Source organism: Helianthus annuus, chromosome 3 (assembly GCF_002127325.2).
Source record: "Helianthus annuus cultivar XRQ/B chromosome 3, HanXRQr2.0-SUNRISE, whole genome shotgun sequence".
NCBI classification, from domain to species: domain Eukaryota; kingdom Viridiplantae; phylum Streptophyta; class Magnoliopsida; order Asterales; family Asteraceae; genus Helianthus; species Helianthus annuus.
The window spans coordinates 169,677,256-169,700,557 of record NC_035435.2 but is presented as its reverse complement, the minus strand read 5'-3'; the positions used below and the strand labels follow the sequence as shown (position 1 = coordinate 169,700,557).

The 23,302-nt window shown below is 35.1% G+C and overlaps 3 protein-coding genes across 3 annotated transcripts; 1 reads left to right on the top strand and 2 right to left on the bottom strand.

Annotated features, from left to right (window-relative positions):
- Window positions 1-55: 55 nt before the first annotated feature.
- LOC110930702 (probable hydroxyacylglutathione hydrolase 2, chloroplastic) lies at window positions 56-6,523 on the bottom strand. The gene is made up of 8 exons (XM_022174058.2): window positions 6,372-6,523; window positions 4,567-4,749; window positions 4,257-4,460; window positions 3,041-3,164; window positions 2,667-2,767; window positions 2,007-2,081; window positions 1,797-1,895; window positions 56-389 (listed from the first exon to the last, which is right to left on the bottom strand). Exons 1-8 carry the CDS (start codon window positions 6,387-6,389, stop codon window positions 243-245), a joined length of 951 nt encoding a protein of 316 aa, XP_022029750.1. The 5' UTR covers window positions 6,390-6,523; the 3' UTR covers window positions 56-242.
- A 3,111-nt stretch (window positions 6,524-9,634) lies between these two features.
- On the top strand, window positions 9,635-15,476 carry LOC110930704 (syntaxin-22). The gene is made up of 8 exons (XM_035987755.1): window positions 9,635-10,071; window positions 11,906-11,999; window positions 12,211-12,350; window positions 12,637-12,711; window positions 13,395-13,552; window positions 13,653-13,753; window positions 15,189-15,308; window positions 15,417-15,476. The coding sequence occupies exons 1-7, from the start codon at window positions 9,872-9,874 to the stop codon at window positions 15,252-15,254; spliced, it is 834 nt and encodes a 277-aa protein (XP_035843648.1). The 5' UTR covers window positions 9,635-9,871; the 3' UTR covers window positions 15,255-15,308; window positions 15,417-15,476.
- A 1,921-nt stretch (window positions 15,477-17,397) lies between these two features.
- On the bottom strand, window positions 17,398-19,575 carry LOC110930705 (translationally-controlled tumor protein homolog). The gene is made up of 5 exons (XM_022174061.2): window positions 19,431-19,575; window positions 18,251-18,324; window positions 18,017-18,145; window positions 17,772-17,929; window positions 17,398-17,630 (listed from the first exon to the last, which is right to left on the bottom strand). The coding sequence occupies exons 1-5, from the start codon at window positions 19,456-19,458 to the stop codon at window positions 17,513-17,515; spliced, it is 507 nt and encodes a 168-aa protein (XP_022029753.1). The 5' UTR covers window positions 19,459-19,575; the 3' UTR covers window positions 17,398-17,512.
- Window positions 19,576-23,302: the final 3,727 nt, after the last annotated feature.

Genomic DNA, 23,302 nt, shown 5'->3' with positions numbered 1-23,302 from the left:
GAACATTTTCAAAAAGTGACCACTGGGTCGAAGACCGGCAACTTGACATGTGATATTTCATGAGACATTTTTAGTATTTTACACAACAAAGACTGAATTTGAGGGGGAAACATGTCATCAATCATTCTTAGCTGGGAAAAATCCAACACTATGTATAGTCACTATAACACAATCTTCCCAAATGCTACTAGACCTAATAATTTCTTATGTGCAGGACAGGAAAAGGGTATTATAGGAATTCTTTAAAAATTATCCTTGGCTTGTCGGATCACACCCAATACTTCCGCGTCACTTGCATTGGCTGGAATATTCAACACCCGACGTATTTCTTCGCTTGAAGTACGCAAGAAGGGATTACATAGTTTCTCCTTTTTTAAGGTTGTCGGAATCTGTTGCACAAAACCAATGGTCAAAATGCTTAAAAAAACTTCAAAATTTCATACGAAAAAGAAAACATCCCAAACATAAACTTAATATTAATGAATATATGACATGTACAAAAAAAAACCGGTTTTAGGATCCAAACCGGTTTTAAAATTGAACCAAACCGGTTAGTACCAGTTCGGCTTCTCCTCGTATCAAACAGGTTTTTGAAAACCGGTTTTTTGTGCCAAAAAGAAAACCGAAACCGGTTAAAAAAACCGGACCGGTTTTTTAAAAAATCGATTTGTACATTTCTATCTAGGTGGCATGATGAAGCCAGTCTGACTAAAACGGCCCAATTTAGCAACCACCAAAATGGTCAACCCGAAAACACTTTATGAATAATTACGGCGGGTGTGATAAATACACCCAATTGGTACTCGGGGCACCATCGGTGACCCCTTGCGGTGACCCTGTTGCCGATTAGGGGGAGGTGCCGCCATGCTTGCGGTGAGGTAGAGAGAGGGAGGAAAACGGTGGGGCTTCACCGAAGAGAGGGGGAGGAGAGAGGGAGGAGAGAGGATGAGTGGACCAATCAAAAGTTTTTTTTTTTTTTTTTTTTTAATAAAAACCAAGTCACATAAGAAGGGAGTGCCGCCATCAATTTAGGGTGTTAGGGGAGTTTAAGAGGGGAGTTGACGTGGCACACGAGGATTGGTTATGCGTAAGAGAGGGGACTCCCCTAAGGGGAGTGCCCCTTACACAAGGATAAATCTACCCATTAGTCAAATTTGGTAATGATTAAACACTTTATTACATTATTTTATTATAAAAGTCAAATGTAATAATTATGTTTTTATGTTATTTACTTTATTACATTATTTTATTATAAAAGTCAAAAGTAATAATTATGTTTTTTATGTTATTTTATTTTATAATACTTTTGTTACTTTTTTATATTTTGTTTTTACTACTTGTCTTGTATAACAAAAAAGAAATACATATATATACAGTTAACCATTACAATTTTATATATTACTAATGCTAGAACTATATTTGTAATTATTTATTTAGAAAAGGCAAATTGGATTTAAATAATCCCAACTCACTGTTATTGGCCAATAATAATCCCAACTCATTTAATCACCAATAATAATCCGAACTATTCACTTTTGTTTGTAAAATACTCCCAGTTAAAAAAACACTAACTAGGTTAAAGTAGTGTTATTACAATAACTACAATATAAATCTTTGAAGTAAATGGTTTAGGAGGTTTGTATGCATTTAATTTTTATGAAGTAGTGTTACTACAATAACAATATAAATCTTTGAAGTAAACAGTTTAGGAGGTTTGTATGTATTTAGTTTTTATGAAAATAAGAAAAGGCAGAAACACATGGTCAAATCATAACTTAAAAATAAATAAAAATTACCGTGGGCAAGTGCTTTTTACGGAGATTGGCAATGTTGGCTGCATATGACTGTAATTCTTCATTTCCAGGCTCAACGGATAGTGCAAACTTTGAATTACTCTGTGAATAGCATGCCGATTATTAAACTTCCAAGCTTGATTGTAGACCAAAAGGATGAGGGGAATGAGGATGGCGCACATGATAAAAATAAAAAATTAAAACTCAACTAACCAATGTATATTCATGCCCGCAGTATATATTTGTGTTCTCTGGCAACAACAATAACTTCTCAAGGGACAAATGCATCTGAAACACAAGCGTAAGTAAAAAGGTTAAACAAGATATATTGTCGCTTGTGAGCAAAAAGCAAACCAAAAGATACCTAAACCAAAATGGCAAAATATACTAACATCATCGGCAACCTATCGATACCAGCCCAAGATATACGCATACGCTCAAAACATTGGCTAAAAACGCCATAAGTGAACGATTAAATAAACATAACACGTGCATGTATATACAGTAAATATATACATGCATATATGTCTGTGTAGCAATGCAGTTAAGTCACAAACACAAGAAAAATATGGCAGGATATCTTAACTTAGTGATCAAAAAATGTAATACAGCAAACCTATGTTAAAACTTCAGTTTAAGAGCAAATGACTTACACATGGCCATTTATCAGATGCTTTATTATGTCAGACAGACCAGCAGAAAAACAAAGGTATTATACTATTATTCATATAAAAAATCAGTAATTTCTCAGATAAATCTAACAAAAAACATGTCCGATGCATGTGTAGATAACAGGTTGGTTATATGCAGAAGAAGAGATAAACAGTAATGAATATACCAAACCGATCATTTAAAAGTAAATAGTTTAATTACCTGTTCAGGTGTTCCTTCGAATAGTTTACCACATGATAAGCTGAATAAAGTGTCTCCGGTAAAAATAGCCCCCGAGGCCGGAAAATAAAAGCTAATATGGCCTGTCATCACAAAAACAAAAAATCAATGATTTGCTACATCTATTATCTTCTTTGTTTTTAGCAGAATTCGTTACCTCTTTCAATAATCCTAAGTTTAAACTTAAACAATTACACTTAAACAATTACAGATTTGTTATTTCAATTAGCAACACAATGAATTGTGTATGACTTCAAAAGTATGTGACAAGATAAGTCATTCCTATATAAAGCCATTCCAAAAGAAACACTCCAAAAATTACTGACAAATCTAATGTGTAGCAGATTATGGGAAACCTTTAGTGTGGCCCGGGGTAGCAATCACATGCACCTCATGCCCAGCAAACATCCATGTGTCACCATCATTCAAGCTGATGTCAATGCCGGGAATTCTATCCCTGTCAACATTTGATCCAATTACCTGCACGATTGCAAACACAATATTGAAGATAACTATATGATTTCAAGTCAAAGCATCAAGGGTTTTCGTACATGTATCTTATCATCAAATTCCTCATGTATTCACAAGCTTATATGTAGAAACAGTTGTATTTCTGCATAATATACAGGATCTTAATGTGTACCGATCATGAGGGTGAAAAAAAGAACTAGCATCCATCCTAATTTATAAATATACAAAATTACTTCCATCAATTAGGTTTTCTCGGGGCTTAGGCATTTAGCTAGCCCCAAAGATATAACAATAATTATATTAATAATAAGAAAAAATGTTACAAGAACAATAATTCCTCTTCCCAAAAGAAATGTAATGTTTGAAATTACATATAGGTTAATCTGAAATAGTGGATTAATAGCTAAATATATCAGATGTTCTTAAGATCAACCAATGTCCTATGGATCTTTTCTTGAAAACCTAGAAACAATAGGCTACCACTAGTAGCATTCTCAAAAACAGATTATTCAAATATTCGTCTATAACTAACGTATGCATGACCTACTGCAATCGCGCTTCCATCATAATTTAGCAGCAAAATTCATCAGTCTGATCTGTCATGGTGCGTATATCATCGCAAGAATTTTCATCATAATAACTTGATCACCCATTACTATCCACTAAGAGGTAACATATATGTGTGACCTATTGTAAATTTGATGAATCGATTTCCATCATAAGCTAGCAGCAGAACTTGGCAATCTTATTATCTTTCAATATGAATAGCTTCGGAGTCTATAATGTAGAGAAAAGATCGGTTCCTATGTTAATAATAATTGACAATACAATCTACTAAACATCCGGTCACACATATAAGACTAGTTTCTTTAACTCCAACTATGCCTTACATATTATATAGACGGAATTTTCTAGGAGTATTATAGAACATAATCTCTTATTACATCTTGGATAAGGAAACTGATACCTTTTTCAGGTTTCCATCATGAGGATATTTTCGTATTACAAAAAATGCATTTACTGACAAAGACATTATGGTTAAGCAACAAAAATTGATAACCTAAACATTACAAAGTGCAACAAGAATCATCTGCGGCTCACCTTTGCACCGTACCTCGCTTTCAAATCCACATTCCCACCAGTGTGATCATGGTGATGGTGAGTATTTAAAATGTAGTTCAAATTACGATTGTTCTTGCTCAAAGCATCTACTATTGGTAAAGACTCTGAAGGATCAACGACTCCAACAGTCCCGGTATCCAAATCATGCAAAAGATATGCATAATTGTCCTTGAGACATGGTACCTAACACAAGCACAATACAAAATAATAACACAAATATACAACTGATGAAGTTAGTGACTGTGTTTGTGTGGTTCCGTTATGTATTTAGTAATAAGTATTCATTTACCAATTCAATTTGCAACGATGAAGAGATGTTGGACATGCTACATAAATGAGAAACACCAAGAGATCGGCTAACTCCTCGCAAGGTTTTAAAAGGAAACGAAAATAACTGCATAAACCCATACATAAGGTTTTTCCTAAGGCAGATTTGCCTTAAACCTGGCCATACACAGACCATCCTTCTCGCCTGAAATATTACAAGACGATAAAAAAACTTCAAGTTGCAATACAAAATAAACCTTAACAAACCACAAACGTTAACATCTTCAAAATCACCAATGTAACTATCTTTTGGTATTCCCTCTTTTATATTACACTAATATAAACTTCACCAGTAAGCGATATGACGATATCGGATATGTTGACCTAACTCTTTAATAACTAAAACCAAACAGCAAAAAGCACGTTACCGGCTTTCCACAAACACTATCCGAGATAACCATATTTCCTAAGTTTATTGCGTCAGCGTTCTTCCACTTTTTGCAAATTATTCCAGATCCTTTCCCTTCGCTTTTCTATACTGTTTATTTTCACTCAATACTTTATGACAGTGATCTTAAGTAATTCACATTTCACACACAATGTTATCTCAAACATTCATATCACCTACTTGCCCTAACAAATATCGAAAACCACAAATATCTTCAACATTTAAGTAGCAGCTTCATATCATGATATCATCATCTGCATTCCTCTTAAATACACAAATTCATTCAGCACAACGACAAATCAACAACTTACAAAATCCTAATCTAACTACAGATGACCTAAATATATATTCCGCGTAAAATATCCTATAAATCTCAATGAAGACAAATCAGACGATGATAAACGGATAAAGTAAATTAAATCAACAATTATATAATCTGACACTACAAACAGTTACGAATTACGATCATAGATTAGCAGCTTCATATCATGATATCATCATATGCATTCCTCTTAAGTACACAAATTCATTCAGCACAACAACAAATCAACAAGTTACAAAATCCTAATCTAATCTAACTACAGATGACCTAAATATATATATATTCCGCGTAAAATATCCTATAAATCTCAATGAAGACGAATCAGACGATGATAAACGGATAAAGTAAATTAAATCAACAATTATATAATCTGACACTACAAACAGTTACGAATTACGATCATAGATTAGCAGCTTCATATCATGATATCATCATCATATGCATTCCTCTTAAATACACAAATTCATTCAGCACAACAACAAATCAACAAGTTACAAAATCCTAATCTAATCTAACTACAGATGACCTAAATATATATATATTCCGCGTAAAATATCCTATAAATCTCAATGAAGACGAATCAGACGATGATAAACGGATAAAGTAAATTAAATCAACAATTATATAATCTGACACTACAAACAGTTACGAATTACGATCATAGATTAGCAGCTTCATATCATGATATCATCATCATATGCATTCCTCTTAAATACACAAATTCATTCAGCACAACAACAAATCAACAAGTTACAAAATCCTAATCTAACTACGGATGACCTAAATATATATATATTCCGCGTAAAATATCCTATAAATCTCAATGAAGACGATGATAAACTGATAAAGTAATTTCAATCGACAATTATATAATCTGACACTACAAACAGTTACGAATTACGATCATAGATTCAGATGCATAGATTGTAAATGAATAACAGTTTTAGATAAATCAGATAGTGAATAGCGAATCTTCGAAGATCGATTATACGTATATGTATGTATATATATGTGTGAATGAAGATAAGTGAAAAAAGTGATGGAAGAAATGATGAACCTGAGGGAGTGCAGTCATGGCGGATGGTACAAGTGAGCATTTGCATATTCTGCTTTTGTAATGAAGAGAGAGAAATATATTGATGAACAATAAACGGGTACGGGTTACATACACTGTGTGTGCTTCCACCACCACACCATCCACGCGTTTTTGTAACGGCTTTATAAGTTTAAGTAAATGAAAAATTATCTTTTTTTGTTCGGTGGAAGATTATTATCATCAACCTTACTGGGCCCACTTTTATGATTTTGATTAATGTTTTTGAGAATAGAATCGGACGTTAAATCGGTCTTCTTACTGATTCAATGATTCGACTGGTTGGACCGGACGTAAGAATCGGAAGGTATCGTAAATATTATAAAAATTAATAGGGTTTAATCTGAAAAATATATATAAAAAACCGGTTCAACCCTTTCAAAAACTGATTCGATCGGCCGGTTTAAAAATTAATAGGGTTCAATCTGAAGAAATATATAAAAAACCGGTCCGATCGGCCGGTTTCCCGGTCCAACCGCCGGGTCGCCGGTTCAACTCCGATTCAATGCATTTCCGGCCCGATACACCCGGACCAGCTCAACCTCCGGTTCCAGTCCAACCGGCGGGTTCAGGTATGAAAACACTGAGATTGAGTTTCCATGCTTTCTTTTGATTGTAAAAAAGAGTTAATTGAACCAAAACCGAAATAACCAACAAATTGAACTTATATATATATATATTTTTTTTATCAAAACTAGTAACCGAAACAATGTTTTTTTAAAGCCAAAAGTTACGCTTCATATTCATTTACTCTTAGGCCCCCGCGTTGCAGTGAGGGCGTAAAACCGTGCTACCAACGTTGCAAGGGTCGTAAAACCATGCTAACTACCAACCAAACGACGACCAAAACCGAAAAAACGTAAAATATAAACACGGATTTCTAACACCAAGTGATTCATGAAGTTGAATTTATACCGACATGTTTTAGAAAGTCAGAGGATAAGAAAACGTGAAAGACCAAATGTGACCATCAAATACCGGGCTAAGTATCAACCGAAGGACGAACAATCAGAGAAATATGTAAAATAAAACCATTCAACTTATGCCGCAAAATAATAAAAAATAAGAGTTTTATTTCAAAAAATTTTTATTAAAGTTTACTATGAAAAATAAACTAATACAAAAGACAAAATCATAAAAAGACAAAAAAAAACACTATTTATTCAATTGTTATGAATTAATAATAATAATAATAATAATAATAATAATAATAATAATAATAATAATATATACAGATAATAAATTTCTTTTCAAAACCGAACCAAACCGTTGTAAACTTGTTCAAATGTTTTTATTGGATTCATATGGCCCAAGCTTATTAGGCTAAAGGGTGTGGTAATGATTCTCATGGTCTCCATGACTCTTCACATTAGCGCCATGTCATTTACTTTTAATCCATCATTCAAAACCACTACTCTAAGGGTGTGGTCATAACCCAAACCACTATTATCTTATTTTAATTTATTTATAAAAAAGGAAAAAAGAATATTAAAAAAGGAAAGTAGGGTCATGGTTGACATGGTTTAATCCATGCCAACCATGGTGGATGAAACAAGGAGGGTGGTGTAGCAATTTATTAACGATCCTACATGACAATTAATTACCCAACCATTTGGTCAAAGGTTTGAGACACCAATCAACTTTTTTTGAATCCAAATTGATTATTTTGAGCCATGTATTTTTTGCCCAAACATTTCAAGCAAAACCGAAAACTGGCGGCGTATAACTAAACCGAACCCATACATAAAATTGAAAGTCGAAAAACCAATTTTTTTTTTCGGGTTGAGCCCAGAACCATGCACACCTCCAAATTTTATGGCTTACTTCTTTACTTATAAACTCTTTTTTTTTAAGAATTCAACACATTAACAAACAAAAAAAGTTCTTGATGTAAGTGTTTAAATGATGGTTATTAAAATAGCATATGCCAAAAAGGGCCCACTTTTTATAGGTCGGTGACATCTTTATGCTTAAATCCCAATTAAATAATCATTTATTTGATACCTTTCAAGGAGCAGGAACTACCATTTTAACCCTTCTCCGAGGATTCCATCCACAAACCCAAAGTTTATGGTTGACTTAAAGTGTATAAACGATGATCATTAAAATAGCATATGCCAAAAAGGCCATTTGTTCACGTCATAGGTTTGTGTAACAGCCCAAACTATAAAATAAGACAAATTTTGGAACCCTTTCCTTCCATAACTCATGTGGTTCCTTGGATATTGTTGATTTTAAATCTTGTTAACCAGGACCATAAATATGCCAAAAATAACCATGAAAATGGGTCAAAATATGCCAAAAATAAATGAGTCAAATAATGAGAAAGCCATAAAAGTAAATGCATCCAAAACTTTTATACTGGACAACCAAACTAAAACAATGACTAACAAAGAAATGTTTCAATTCGCTAATTTGTCGTCAACCATTGAAATACTCAGGGTCGGTCCAACCATTTTGGGGCTCAAAACGAAACACTAATCCATGCCCCTTTCTAAAAATTTTGGCTTCTTACATCTCATTTCGTTTTACATGACGGGATTTATATAGCACCTGATCAATTTATAAGCTATGTTTTTTTTTTTCGAAACAAAGTTGGTTATCTAAAGCAAAACCAAAGGCTTATATCCTAGCGGTACCAACTAGTATATCATCTTCAAGTGATGATTTTAGTATTATGATATATATTGATATACAGATGATGTGTAGTTAAGACGAGCAAATTTATAAGGCATATGAGTTACATCGCTAAATTTAGGTAATATTAATTAATTAATATTTTTATATAACAAAATCATTAAATTAAATAATGATATACTAAAAACCAACTATAATACTATGGTCAAATAACTACGTATCATTCAACATGTCAAACTTTTTTTTTGAACGGTGATTTTCCTTTTGAGACTTGAGTGATCAAATGTTACATCGCCTAATGGGCGGTCTTAGCCAAATCTGTCCAGACTTACGTTGTCTTAACCAACCCGCGCTGGATTGACCAGACTTGGTTACGACGTTTCCCCAAAAACCGTACTGCCTCCACACAAATTGGCTCGCTAAAGTAACATGCGGATGAAAACCGGGGTGTGGCTCAGGATCGAACCCGTCGGTAGGTTTGTCACCATCACTCTGCCATACCACTACCACTGGGCTACAGCCCAATCAACATGTCAAACTTTAATAAAACTATTTAAATGATTTTGTTTTCTTATACTTACAACTTTCCTTTGATGCACAAGACTCCAACAAGTAAAAACTCAAAAACATAATTCTGTTTCAAGACATTAGCGATCACCCCCATTCATATGCCACCACAACCCTCTCTGTAAATCATCAACCCCCTTTCAATTCATCAATTATCGCCACTCATTCCTATTAACTTTCACTCATTATTCTCACACATTATTCTTCCTTCAATATTACAATTCAATCCTTCAATTTAGGGTTCATTCAAGAAACACAATATGAGTTTTCAAGACATCGAAGCGGGTCGCCCGATTAATTCTCGACGCAAGGGGTATACGGGGGCTACGAAGCAGCAGCAAGACCCGACCCAAGCTATTGCTTCTGGAATCTTCCAGATCAATACTGCTATCAATACGTTTCAGAGGCTTGTTAACACCCTTGGTACACCTAAAGATACTCCTGAGCTTCGAGAAAAACTGTATGTCTCATTCATTGAATATTATTATCAGTTTCTTTTTTACTTATATTAGGGTTTTCTTGTTGGTATAATATGCTTAACGTTTTAGGTTCAGATCACTAGAATTTTAATGGGTGGTAGTAGTAGTAGTAGTGGGAGTCACCCGCCCTACGCAGCGGGAATTTGGTTGGTATCGTTTTGTTACGGTACGTATTGGAAGAGAAACAAAAATATAAAGTCGTAATATGCCTCAAAAGCTATGCAGTTAATATCGGTGATATATCGGTCCCCTGGTAAAATATCGGTGTCAAATATCGGTACCGGTATTATCAGTGATATTGACCGATATTTCACAGATATATCACTGAATTATTAGTGTTAAATTGCTATATATATAAATTCTGCATTATATTGTTTTTTGAACGGCCAACAAACTCAATCCCGAACACTCTCGGGGCACCCACTGGACAAACGGAGTACTCCGAGAGTAACCCGAGTCCACCACCAATTCCGGGGAAAACCCGGTACCCCACCCGCCCGTAGGCACGACGGTGAAATTACTGGTAAAACCCGTTTGACTCAAGGATCCAACCCAGGTTTCCCTGGGTCTCCTATCATTGCCCACCAGTGCCTCACTCTGCACCAAGTGGGAGTCGAACCTGCATCTCTCAATAGAAATGCAAGCCCTCCACCACTTGATCTAGAGATCATTGGCTCTGCATTATATTAAAATTACTGATATCTCACCGAGATAACCTATATCTCAAATATCGGTCCTTGACCGATATCCGATATTTTACCGCATTAACTACATAGCTAAAAAGATATGGACACATGGTTTACCCGGATCGAAAACCATATAAATGAATATCGGTACTGGGTTCCGTACGGATGTTTTGTCGGAATTGGTTCGGTTGGTCAGGGTACTAGCACTCGTATAGCCTACACCAAGAAAAAAAAACACTCTATTTTGAATGAAACTCAGTTGTCTGAACTCTGAAGAAGAAAAAAAAAAAGTAAATAAAGCCGCATATGCAGTGGCGGATCCAGAAATTTTTTCCAGTGGGTTCATTGTTTTTAAATACACTCTAATATCATAGGACCGGATTTAAAAAATCCGGGTCGGTCCGACGGTTTGGGTCGGGTAAAATTCATCACCTAATAAAAAATAAAAATACGATACAATTAGGAGTTAACAGATTTCGGTCTGACCCAAAATTACTCGAAAACAAGACCGAAAATTAACAGATTTCAGTCCTCGGTTCCTATTTATTCACCAAGGCTTCTTTGTTTCAATCATTTTTAAGCAAATAATACATGTAATTTATACTCAGCAGCCATATGGCAATAAAATCTACTTCAATTCAATTTGCAAAATCAAGAAGAATGGGAATAAGGCTTTATCATAGCCATTGATTACTTCAACTCAACTGTCATCTCAATCACAAGTTTGTATTGTATAATCATGCAATTCTTATTCAGACATATCATCGAACAGCTTGTATGCATACTCTCAATAAAACATAGAAAGATCCAACTTTGTTCAATCCACCCCCAAATCACAAGTTCAAACAAGTATGTTCGTGAATTTATTTACTCATAGTAAAATAGAAACCTAACAAGTATGTTCATGAATTTAATCACTCATGGTAAAATAAAAACCTTGTAAAGTAAAAATGAAAAGAACTTACCTACAAAATCCAAAGAACGTATACACAAAATGGTGAAGAAGACATTATAGATTGTAGATGCATATCTAATGTTACAAGATTTTTGTTCTCATTTTTATTCATTTGTATGACTATTTAGCGCTGTTGAACAGCGAAAATAATTATTCGTTTTTGGTTAAGGATAGGCACAAAACAAGACTACATATTGGACAGTTGGTGAAAGATACATCTGATAAACTCAAGAAAGCTAGCGAAATAGATCATCGTGCTGAAGTTAGTGTAAGTAACTCCCGCTCCTTATCTTTACGTTCAGGAAAAAAAAAACAAATTTTGTGTTTTTAATCTTTATAAGTTGACATGATTTCTAGATCAATAAATGATAATTTCGTTTATAGTAAGCGGTAACAGTAGATGCTTGATTGCTTACCCTTAATTTGGCTTTATGTTTAAGTACCTTTATAAGTCCTATTGTTCTCTCCGTTATATACAGGCTAGTAGAAAGATTACAGATGCGAAACTCGCAAAAGATTTTCAAGCAGTTTTAAAAGAATTCCAGAAAGCACAACGGCTATCAGCCGAAAGGGAGACCGCTTACTCTCCTTCTGTTCCTCAAGCTATACATTCATCACGGTAAATAGTCATGGTGTTAATAATTAACTAATTAGTGGCAGTCCAGTGGCGAAGCTTGACCATGAAAACGGGGGCGCAGGGGGGGGGTCGAAAACGTATATACCCAAAAATTTCTATACGAAAACTACATATATAACACTACTGAGCGAAAAGTTTGGGGGTTCGGGCGCCCCTCCCGGCCCCTCTTAAGCTACGCCCTTGATTACTGCCTTTAGAAGTTCGTTTCAATTCGAATTTGTTCCAACTTCTAAATTACTTTCTTCTCGTCATTTTGTATAATTTTCAGTAATGAAGCCAGTGAAACGGATGCCAGCTCAGGTAGAAGTCCCGAACAGCAAGCCCTTCTATTCGAATCTAGAAGGCAGGTTTTTTGCTATACAATTCTCAATTCGCATATACAAGGGGCAGTGTTGTAGTTTTTTCAAAATTCAATTTGTGTATCATTAGGAGCATGTGTTGTTTTTAGTGCTGCAAACAAACCAAATGTTCAGCGAACAGTTCATGAACTGTTCGGTGGGAGGTTCGTTTGTGCTCGTCGTTTATTAAACAAATGAATATGAACAAGAAATTCCGTTCATTTAGTTAAATGAACGAACATGAACAGAGGCCACGTTCGTTCATTTATGTTCGTGTTCGTTTGTGTTTGATAGTTCGTTAGTGTTTTCATTTTTTATATTTTATTTAAATACTTCAAAATTCCGAAAAATAAAATTTTTAATAAGTGTCGGTGTATTATATATTTTGTTCATGAACGCTTGTCTGTGTTCATTTGTTTCTATTTGTGTTCAAGAACGTTAGTTTGTGTCATCAACGTTCATTTTTGTTCGCTGCCTAATATTAACAAGCAAACACAAACACATTCATTTCCTTAACAAATGAACACGGACATAAAATCTCGTTCGGTAAGTGTTCATGAACAGTTCGTGAACACACGTATTTCTTAACAAACGAACACGAACAAGGTCTCCATGTTCGTTAGGTTCGTTAGGTTCGTTTGCAGCCCTAGTTGTTTTGTTAAAAATGATTATTTTGTTCTTTCTGCAGACAAGAAGTGTTACTGTTGGACAACGAGATCGCATTTAACGAGGCTATTATTGAAGAAAGAGATCAGGGAATACAAGAAATTCAAAACCAAATCGGCGAGGTAAACGAAATATTCAAAGATCTTGCCGTTTTGGTTCATGAGCAAGGAACAATGATCGGTAAGTATAATTTTCACTTTTTTCGCTTCCTATTTTCTTTTTACACTTTTTATATTTTCATCTTGTTACACGTGAGTTGAGTGTGATCAATTTGTTTCAGACGATATTGGCTCGAATATTGAGAACTCTCATGCTGCAACTACACAGGGTAAATCCCACCTTGCGAAAGCATCAAAGGCTCAACGATCAAACTCCTCCATGGTAATTCTTATTTATATTTTTTCTTTGCGTATACAATGCTAATAGTTGTCAACAGCGGGTTGCTATCATAGTTGTTAAAAGCCATCGCCTCTTGCGCCTAGGCCCAATTTCCTAGCAAAGCGAGGCAATTGCGCCTTAAGTCAAGACAATTGCGCTTTAATTCTCCGAGTGATGGTTCATGCGCATATTCCAACGAGATTCCTAGATTCTGAAAAGTTTCCGGCCAAATTCCCTAAATTCTGGCAAGATTCCAGCTAGATTTCTACTTTTATATAACGGAAACTATTTTTCTACGCTAATAAACTAGCATTTTATAACTTTTGGTACTAACTAGACGATATTAAATGTTATATGATAGCTTTAGTTTTATTTGATTTGAAGAATAGTATTAGTTTTCTAATATATAAAAATATTTTAAGTTTTTTTTTGCTGTACGCTTTTTTTTTCTCAGGCCCGCGCTTTTTTTGCGCCTTGCGCCTAGGCCCCAGGCGAGACCTATGCGCCTTGAGTGCGCCTAACGCCTTTAATAACTATGGTTGCTATGGTCGCTATAGCCAATAGCGTAGCGTATAGGTCGAAGGTCGCTACAGGGTATGTAGCCATAAATAGTTGGATTTCAGTTTTATTTTTTATTTATTTTTTGAATATAAATAGCGATTAAATATAGCTATAGAGCATAGAATAGCTGGATTTTAGGTTTTTGTTAAATACATGTAAAATAGCGTATATACCATGGTATTTTGATATAATATAAATATATATATATATATATTTTTTTTTTTAATATTTCTTTTATATCATTCCACATGAAAAAGGGCAATTACAAAGCAATGGCAGGTAGTCGGGCAACAAGTTGCGCCGCCACCCCCTTTTGAATAGAAAAACCAATTCTACTAAATACAAAGTTTGAAACCTTTAGCGACGAAGAATTACTATTAACGACTTTTTGAACCCGATTCAAGAGTCGTACAGCGTCAGGAGCGAGACCACCAAAGGTATCAAACGCAAACGGGACAAACACATGTTGATTCTCCCGGCAAGCTTTGTCATGTTTTGCCACTTTGCTCGCCTCTGCCTTGAGCACCGCTTGCCCTACGACAAAGCCCTTGTCCTTGAGTCCGACAAGGGGGGAGACTCCAGTTAGATCTACACAAGCGTGTTTCCCCCCTTCCCATCCAAACACAAGGATGTCCGCCGGGCGTAAAGTGGACCTCCCCTCTAAGGGGTCAGTAAGGAAATTTACTGGAGCCTCCTTTTTGGCAGAGATCCCGGCCCGCTTAAAATTTTGTAAAAGCTTTTTTCTAGTGTGTGGCTATTTTTAAACAGCGCCCGCTATTTATCGCTATTTAGCATATAGATACCTTATCACTATTTGTCGCTATTCGCCATTAACAACTATGATTAATGTTCATTCTTTTGCACATGGTTCATGCAGACTTGCTTGCTTTTGGTTATTGTGGGGATTGTGCTTCTCATTGTGGTCATAATACTTGTGGTTTGACCTTCCACATTCGTTTATCCGGTGTCAAGTATTTATCGTTTGTTATGCGTATAGGTAAATCACTAAATCCGATCTTTTGTTTAATATCCTCCAAGATTCCTTGTTTGTACAAGTTGAGTTTATCTTTCGTCTTACGTTGCGCGGTTTCATGCTTTGTTGCAGGGGTTCTTTCTGCCAAAATTGTTTTTAATATATATATATATATAGGGTAAGGTTCATGCGAGAACCACCTTTATTGCGAGAACCGCGAGAACCAATGTGAACACAAGCTAAAATAGCTAAAAAAACCTAAAAAAACCCTAAAAAAAACCTAACCCCCCCCCCCCCCAAAAAAAAACCTAACCCCCCCCCTCAAAGCTAAATGCTAAAAACTAAAACCCTCAAAAAACCTAACCCCCCCCCCCCCAAAAACCTAAACCCCCTCCCCCACCCCCCAAAAACCTAAACACCCCCCCCCCCCCCCCCAAGCTAAAAACTAAACCCCCCCAAAAAACCTAAAAAATCTAAAAAAATCAAAAAAAAATCTAAAATTTTTTTTTATTTTTTTACTATTTTTTATGTTCAAATCGCTACTTTTAGTAGCCAAAAAAATTTTTTTTTTTTTTTTAAAAAAATTTATAAAAAATTTTTTTTTTTTTTTGGATACTAAAAGTAGCGATTTTTATATAAAAAATAGTAAAAAATAAAAAAATTTTTTTGGGTGTTTTTTAGATTTTTTTAGGTATTACTGTTTGTGTTCACACTGGTTCTCGCGGTTCTCGCAATAAAGGGTGGTTCCTAACGGATCTTTGTCCTATATATATATATATTATTATTTTTTTCTGGGGTGTTTGTTTGTTTTCTATTGGTTTTGGTTATGTAAATCCTCCAGCCTTTTTGGTAGGATATGTGAGAGCTGAGAGGTGGACTGTTGCTTTCTGGTTCTGGATAATCAAAATGTGTATTATTAGTTTGGATGAGATTTTTTATTTTATTTTATTTGGTTGAGATTAATGTTGTAAAGTTTGTTTGTCTTTCCATTTGTGATTTATCCATATAATAAAAAATATAAAATGTGATGTAGATGTGCAATTATAAATACATCTATATTGTTTATATCTAATATCCAACTAGAGTACCCACACTGCAGAACTAACCGGACGAGCCCACTTTAGCATCACCTCCCTCCGAACGAACCCACATTGCCGGACGAACCAACATCCCCTCACAACCCGTTCGAAATCTTGTCCGCACTTATGGACTTCTCTCACTAACATCTCTCTTCCACCTGGAGGCCAGCTCGATCCGGACGAACGTTGTGGATGCTCTTTACTAGGGAATCACAAGAATATTTTTTTGTTTGCTATATTTATATAAAAATGTTCGTACAAGATAACAATTTACCTTTACACCGTCGATAACGCACCACTCGTGAGGGTGTGTTTGGCTGATACGTCCCGTCTATGTGAAAAGCCACATTGTGCGGGTTTGCGTCCTTTAGGAATGTTCGTAGAGAGGGCGGTGACCAGCTAATCTTGTGGAGCTTAGGCAAATTATTATTATTCATGGTCGCAAAAGTCACTAGGCGCTCCCTAGTCGGAGTTGAGAGCATTCGGCCTAGGTGGAGAGTAGTCGGGGGAAGTACTTAGCCTAGACGAAGAGTACCTGGGCCTTGACAGCTTACTTTGTTCGAGTGCTCGGGGAATAGTCGGCCTTCGAGACCTTGTTTTACAACCATGTTATTATTAATTTATCGACTTGTACATCACATTTAATTTAACTTAAACTATAAATCACTTTAAATGTAATAGTTGAATAATATTACAAAGAACATTAATGTTTTTCTTATATAAACATTTGTTTATATTAGTTCAGTTTTTCACACTATTTTTTTTTAATACATTACTTTAATTTATATAAATTATTGTACTATTAAAGTATTTGTCTAATACACTATAAGGTGGTGATTATGACATAGACTTGTAAAAATTTGAAAGAAAGTTTGTAGGATTAAAAAAAAACTGTTTTTGAATGATAAGTGAAAGTATGAATGAAATACACTATAGTTTGTTTTAAGAGTTGCAACCTCATTTGCAAAAACTTTTTGGTGTTTTCAAGTTTGATTCATTTGCAAAAAAAAAAAAAAAAAAAAAAAAAAACCCAACAAAGTAACTCAAGAAGTATAGCATAAGTAATTTGAAGTTTAAACAGAAATCCATCTCCCAACTTGTAATAAAACCTAGAATAATTGTTTTAGAAGTACACAATTAACTTGAAACTTAACATTTAACCTCCTTCAGCCCAGGACCAAAGTACAAGAACGTCGGGTCTGCGGCGCCTTCTTTGTAATAAGCAAACACAATGCTACTGTCATCATGCATGCTCTCCCCAACAAAACTGCATAAAAAACACCATATCAAAAACGAATCTATGTAATCGAAATTTACAACACGGTTAGCTTAATGCATCACCGTAAATGCAACCATAGATATAATTTACTATTTGACCAAAAGAACATGTAGCAAAAAAAAAACTTACAATTGGAGGTCACTGAGCTTTGAGAGGAGGAACTTTGTTGCAGCCTCAATGTTTTTCTTGAAAAATTCTTGTTGCTCCGCTTCGAGCTTGGGGGTCAGTAGTTTGATGTACTTTTTGATATACGCGACAAACTGCTTCTTATCAAAAGGCGGTTGTTCCTGCAAATTCGAATGACAAGATAACAAAGTATTAAAAACCGAACACCATCGATCATTCATTCATTCCAAGACTTTTTAACTTTTTACCTGGAGTCTAAAGGTGTCGACAATGTCAACAACTTTCACAGCTTGATCGTCAACACCCTCATCATCATCAGCTCCTTCAGCAGAAGGGTTTGCACCGATGTCAACGGCAACAGCTCCTTGCACAACCCACTGCAAGCGAGAAGAAACAATATAAGATCGTTACATAACATTATAAACCATATAAACATGTTCAACATGTTATATAAAAGTATGAAACTATAAAAGAAAACAAACCTTTCCCTCAACTTCCCAAAGAATCCCATTTAGAAGTTCCTTGTAAGGAAACGAGTCAGAAAGAAGCTCATCGCCTACATTACGATCAATATAATAAGTAAATACAGTTAAGATCCAAATTTAGCTCGACTCGAAATAAAAACCAGATCGATGTTTCAAAATATTAAGTGCATAAAAACCATATACCTTTTGACATAAAAACATCGGACAATCGGACATAGGGCTGCAAACGAACCAAACGAACACGAACAATACCTTGTTCGTGTTCGTTTATTAAGAAATATATATGTTCACGAACGGTTCAGAAACACTTACCGTTGTTTGTTAAGGAAATGAACTTGTTCGTGTTCGTTTGTGTTTGTTTGTTAATTTTGAGCAATGAACAAAACCGAACGTTAATGAGCACAAGCTAAGGTTCGTAAACACAGAACACAAATAGAAACAAATGAACACAAACAAGCGTTCATGAACATAACATATAATACACTAACACTTATTAAATATTTTATTTGTCTGACTTTTGAAATATTTAAATAAAATATAAAAAACTAAAAACACGAATAAACTATCGAACACAAACAAACACGTTATCGAACGTTCACAAACATAAATGAACAAACGCAACCTCTGTTCATGTTCGTTCATTAACTAAACAAACGAAATTTCTTGTCCATGTTCGTTTGTTCAATAAACGAACAAACACAAACGAACTTCCCGCCAAACAGTTCGAACGTTTGGTTCGTTTGCAGCCCTAATCGAACCCGCTTCTACAATAACGGCTAACCATAGGAACAAAACACCAATCACAAAATCAAATTAGATCTAGAACTGTAGAACATATTCAGCTGCTAAAACAACCATTCTAACAAATAAATCCCCTAAAGATATTAGCTTAAAAAAAGTCAGCAATAACCAAAATTAACCATAAAATAAATAAGTTCAAATTTCCTCAAGGGAATAAATATTAAATACAAATCAATCGTCATACATACAAAACTCAGAAAAATAATAATTTACAATCAGATCTATGAGAATAAACAAATTAAAGCAATAAACAGTTTACATTAATTATGTTAAAAAACATTTAGTATCAGAAACAAGTACAAAAAAAAACATAGATTCTTAATCAAGAATCAAAACACATAACAGATCCATGAAAGAAGTAGTTAAAAAAGATTACCGGTAAGCAAATCCTGATAAACCAACATCTTTGCGACTTAACTGCGTAGGGTTTTGGAACCAGAGTTGTACTTTGATTCTTGTTTTTTGAGTTTGTGTTGTTGATCCCTATGTGTATGTCTTTCAACTGAGTTGGGCCAGAGAAAGTTAGTTCAGGCCCATTATCCGTTTTGGGTTTTGACTTTTTTTCCCTTTCTAAAGTATTTTAGGGGTGTTTATGGGTCATGGACCGGGCCGAAACCCGAAAAAGGTTAAAGATATTACCCGAGGACCGACCAGTAAAAGTGTAACCTACTTTTTTTTTTTTATCGGCAAACAACAAACTTTATTACAAAGTAACAGTGCTAGCAGGGAACTTACACTAAAACTTCGAACTCCCAGCTTACACCCAAAGTAAAAAACAAAAACAGAAACATACGGTTCAAGTTCAAGTAATACTAAAATTTACCCAGCTATCCCATTGTATACTATTGTTTTTTGATCTATGTTTGATCCACATAAACGCCAAGGTTTGCATTTCGCCAAAAATTCTATCGATTGCTACTCGTTTTCCGTCGAAAATTAGTTCGTTTCGTGCCTTCCAAATTGCCCAGCAAGAAACTAAAATTATCACCTGAATTATACGCCTATTGTGTCCGGATGCTGCCACTCCTTTGTACACTTGGAAGAGGTCACGGATACTGAACGCGAAGAGCTGGGGAATATTGCACCACACGCTCACCTTATTCCACATCAATACTGCAATATAACAAGATACAAACAGATGCTCGGCATCTTCTTCAACTTCACCGCATAAACGACATATTGCCGAACCCTTTAGCAGGCTCCGTTTTGCAGCCCTTTAATGTTGACAATCGATCTTGTATGGGTGATAAAAAACAAATATGTTAATTTTCAGTTATAAACACGGACAATATTGGTTAATATGTTAATTAAATGTTATAGGATGTAATAATACATATAATCAAAACCTTTAATAATTTTATGGTTTTTTTTAATTAGAGTTAATTACTGTTTTTATCCCCGTGGTTTATCAAAAATCACTATTTCAGTTCAGTAGTTTAAAAATTGCGATTTCAGTCCATGTGGTTTCTCTTTCGTAACCATTTCAGTCCACCTCGTAACCATTTCAGTCCCTGTACTTTACAGAATAATGGATTGAAATGGTTACAAAAGTGAAATCACAGGGACTGAAATGGTTACGAAAGTGAAACCACAAGGACTGAAATCGCAATTTTTAAACTAATGGACTGAAAAGTGATTTTTGACAAACCACAGGGACGAAAACAGTAATTAACTCTTTTAATTATTTTCAAACTAGAATTGTGACCCGCCGTAATGCGGCGGGAATTCTTTAGTTATAACTAAGTCGATCTAGAACCTGCACGTTATGTTGAACCTGTGAAACGGGAAGAAAATAGACGATGAAAAACGTTCGCCCACGCACGCACGTTGCGTCCCGTACCAAATAAGACCGCCGCGCGCGATCACCAACAACGGAAAATCTCATAAAAACAAAATAAATAAAGAAAGGAAGAAACAACACCGAACGAAAAACAGAAGTAAAATCGTTGAACCATGCACGCCTGTTGCGACGTGTTAATGCAAATAAATTAAACCGAAACGTAAAACATAGAAAAGAATAACGAAGTCGATCTAGGACCGTCACGTTGCGACGACCCTGTCAAACATGGAAAAATAGACACGTTGCGATGGGTCTGTAAAACGGGAAAAATAGACGAAAAAACGTTGAACCCCACACACACGCTGCGGAGTGTTAACTCGCAAAATTTAGAACGAAACCTAAAACAAAAAACTTGCAAAAGGTGAAAAGTATGGAGGAACAAAGTTGAAAATAGAAAATGTAAAGGTTAAACTGAAAAAGATAAAAAGTTTAGGTTAAAAGTGAAAAAAATCAAAAGGATTTTAATATAAAAGATGAAAACTTTTATGTTTAAAGTGGAAAATCAATTTTTTTTGAAATACACCCAATGCTTGGTGTACAACTCTTTATGCCTAAATTTGTTGCTTATTTATAGTAATAAAATTAATATTAATATTAAAAGAAATTTATTAAACAAATAATATTAAAAGAAATTTATTAAACAAATATAAATAAAATTTATGAGGTTGGAGGAGAGAATGACATGTGGCATTATTTGGAGTTTTTTATTATAAGTTAGATTAGATTACAAAACTACTGGTTTGTGATTAAGACCTTTGCCCTCGGATATTAGTGTACAACGAGGTGAATATTAGATCCCTAAGTGATAGGTTTTGAAGTCAATTGTGCCACTTAATCATCATTAAAGATCTCCAATGTCGTATGAAATTCAAACCTATAAACCTCTTTATTTTGACCAAAACCAGTAATATGCTTTAACATCTTTTGGTACAATATTGTGCACGTTGTTCGTAGTAGTTACCATACATTGTGTGTATTTACATTCTCATACAGACAAACAAAAATACCTGGTATAATCACACCCATAGTTTAGTTAGGCTATATGTTATACTCATGGGGAAAGGCAAAGGTGATCAGTGGCGAAGTTTGAAAATTTCCACCGTGGGGTCGGAAGTCACCGAACCTAAAAATTCTATATAAGTAAAACTTTTTTTATAAAACCGGGGGGTCGAAAACGTATATACCTACAAAATTTTACAAGAAACGTACATACATAACACTACTGAGCGAAAAATTCAGGGGTTCGGGCGCCCCTCCCGGCCCCTTGAAAGCTACGCCAATGAAGGTGATGAGGTGGCGCTAAAGGATGGAGGGGAACACCACGCCTCATCCCTCACCCCATAATATTTCGGTAAAGTAAGGACCCCATCCCGCTCATCATGCACCCTTCTTTCTCTCTACATCTCTCTCTCTCTAATTTTATTAAAAAATATAGAAAACGAGATGAGTGATGTGGGTATGTGGGATGTGTGTAACATAGGTTGAATGGTGGAGATAGTGAAGTGACCATAGTCACGAGATTCGCAACCCCCCCCCCCCCCACCCCACGTATCGCGAACTAGATTGCCCGTACCTGAATCGGGTACATAAAAGAACGTTCGCCCCGGGTTCACGATCCGGTTCGAAAAAATAGGTTGTACCCGAATTTTGATTTGTAAAACCTTAATTCAAACTTTCGGTTCCTCTCATGTTTGTCATTTGATCTCATCTATCACAAACTTCATTCCCTACTAGTTAATTTATATTCTAAGTAAGCTAAATAAATACCACAAGAAAACATACGAATAAGTTAAAATTTCAGATTTTGTTTAAATTCTAGATGGGCAGACAAATTTGTGTTTATACATTCCAACATTCGACTCCAATCTCGTTTCTTAGAAAGTTACAAGACCGGGCCAACTAGAAAACGGGATATGAATCCCGAAAATGATTACTTGGAAGGGCCTAGTACTAGGTACGAACATATGCAACGTGAAAAACTTGATGGAGAAGAGAATGACGACCTAAACGAAAAAATACAAAGGCTTGATTACTTTTGTTACTTTTCTGTTATTATGAATTATGATTATGAAAAACTTTTGTTTATGAATTTTTTGTTATGAACTTATGATATATTAATGTGTCTGGAAGACAACATAATTTTGATGTCTAAAACCCCCCATTTTAGTATTTGTTTAGTGCAATTTCCCCGTGAATTTTTTAAGTGTTTGTTAATTGGTGTTTTGTAGGTTCTTAGTTAAATAGATGGATTTCCAGGTCAAAACACGAGCTTAATTGAAGATATCAGAAAAGTAGCTAGACCATTTTCGGTGCGAGTCGTACTGATCAGAAAAGTATGGGTCGTAAGGTTTGGAGCTAGGTTGCACCCCCTTAAAACTTTAAAACCCTAGTGGGCCCAGTTGCAGAGA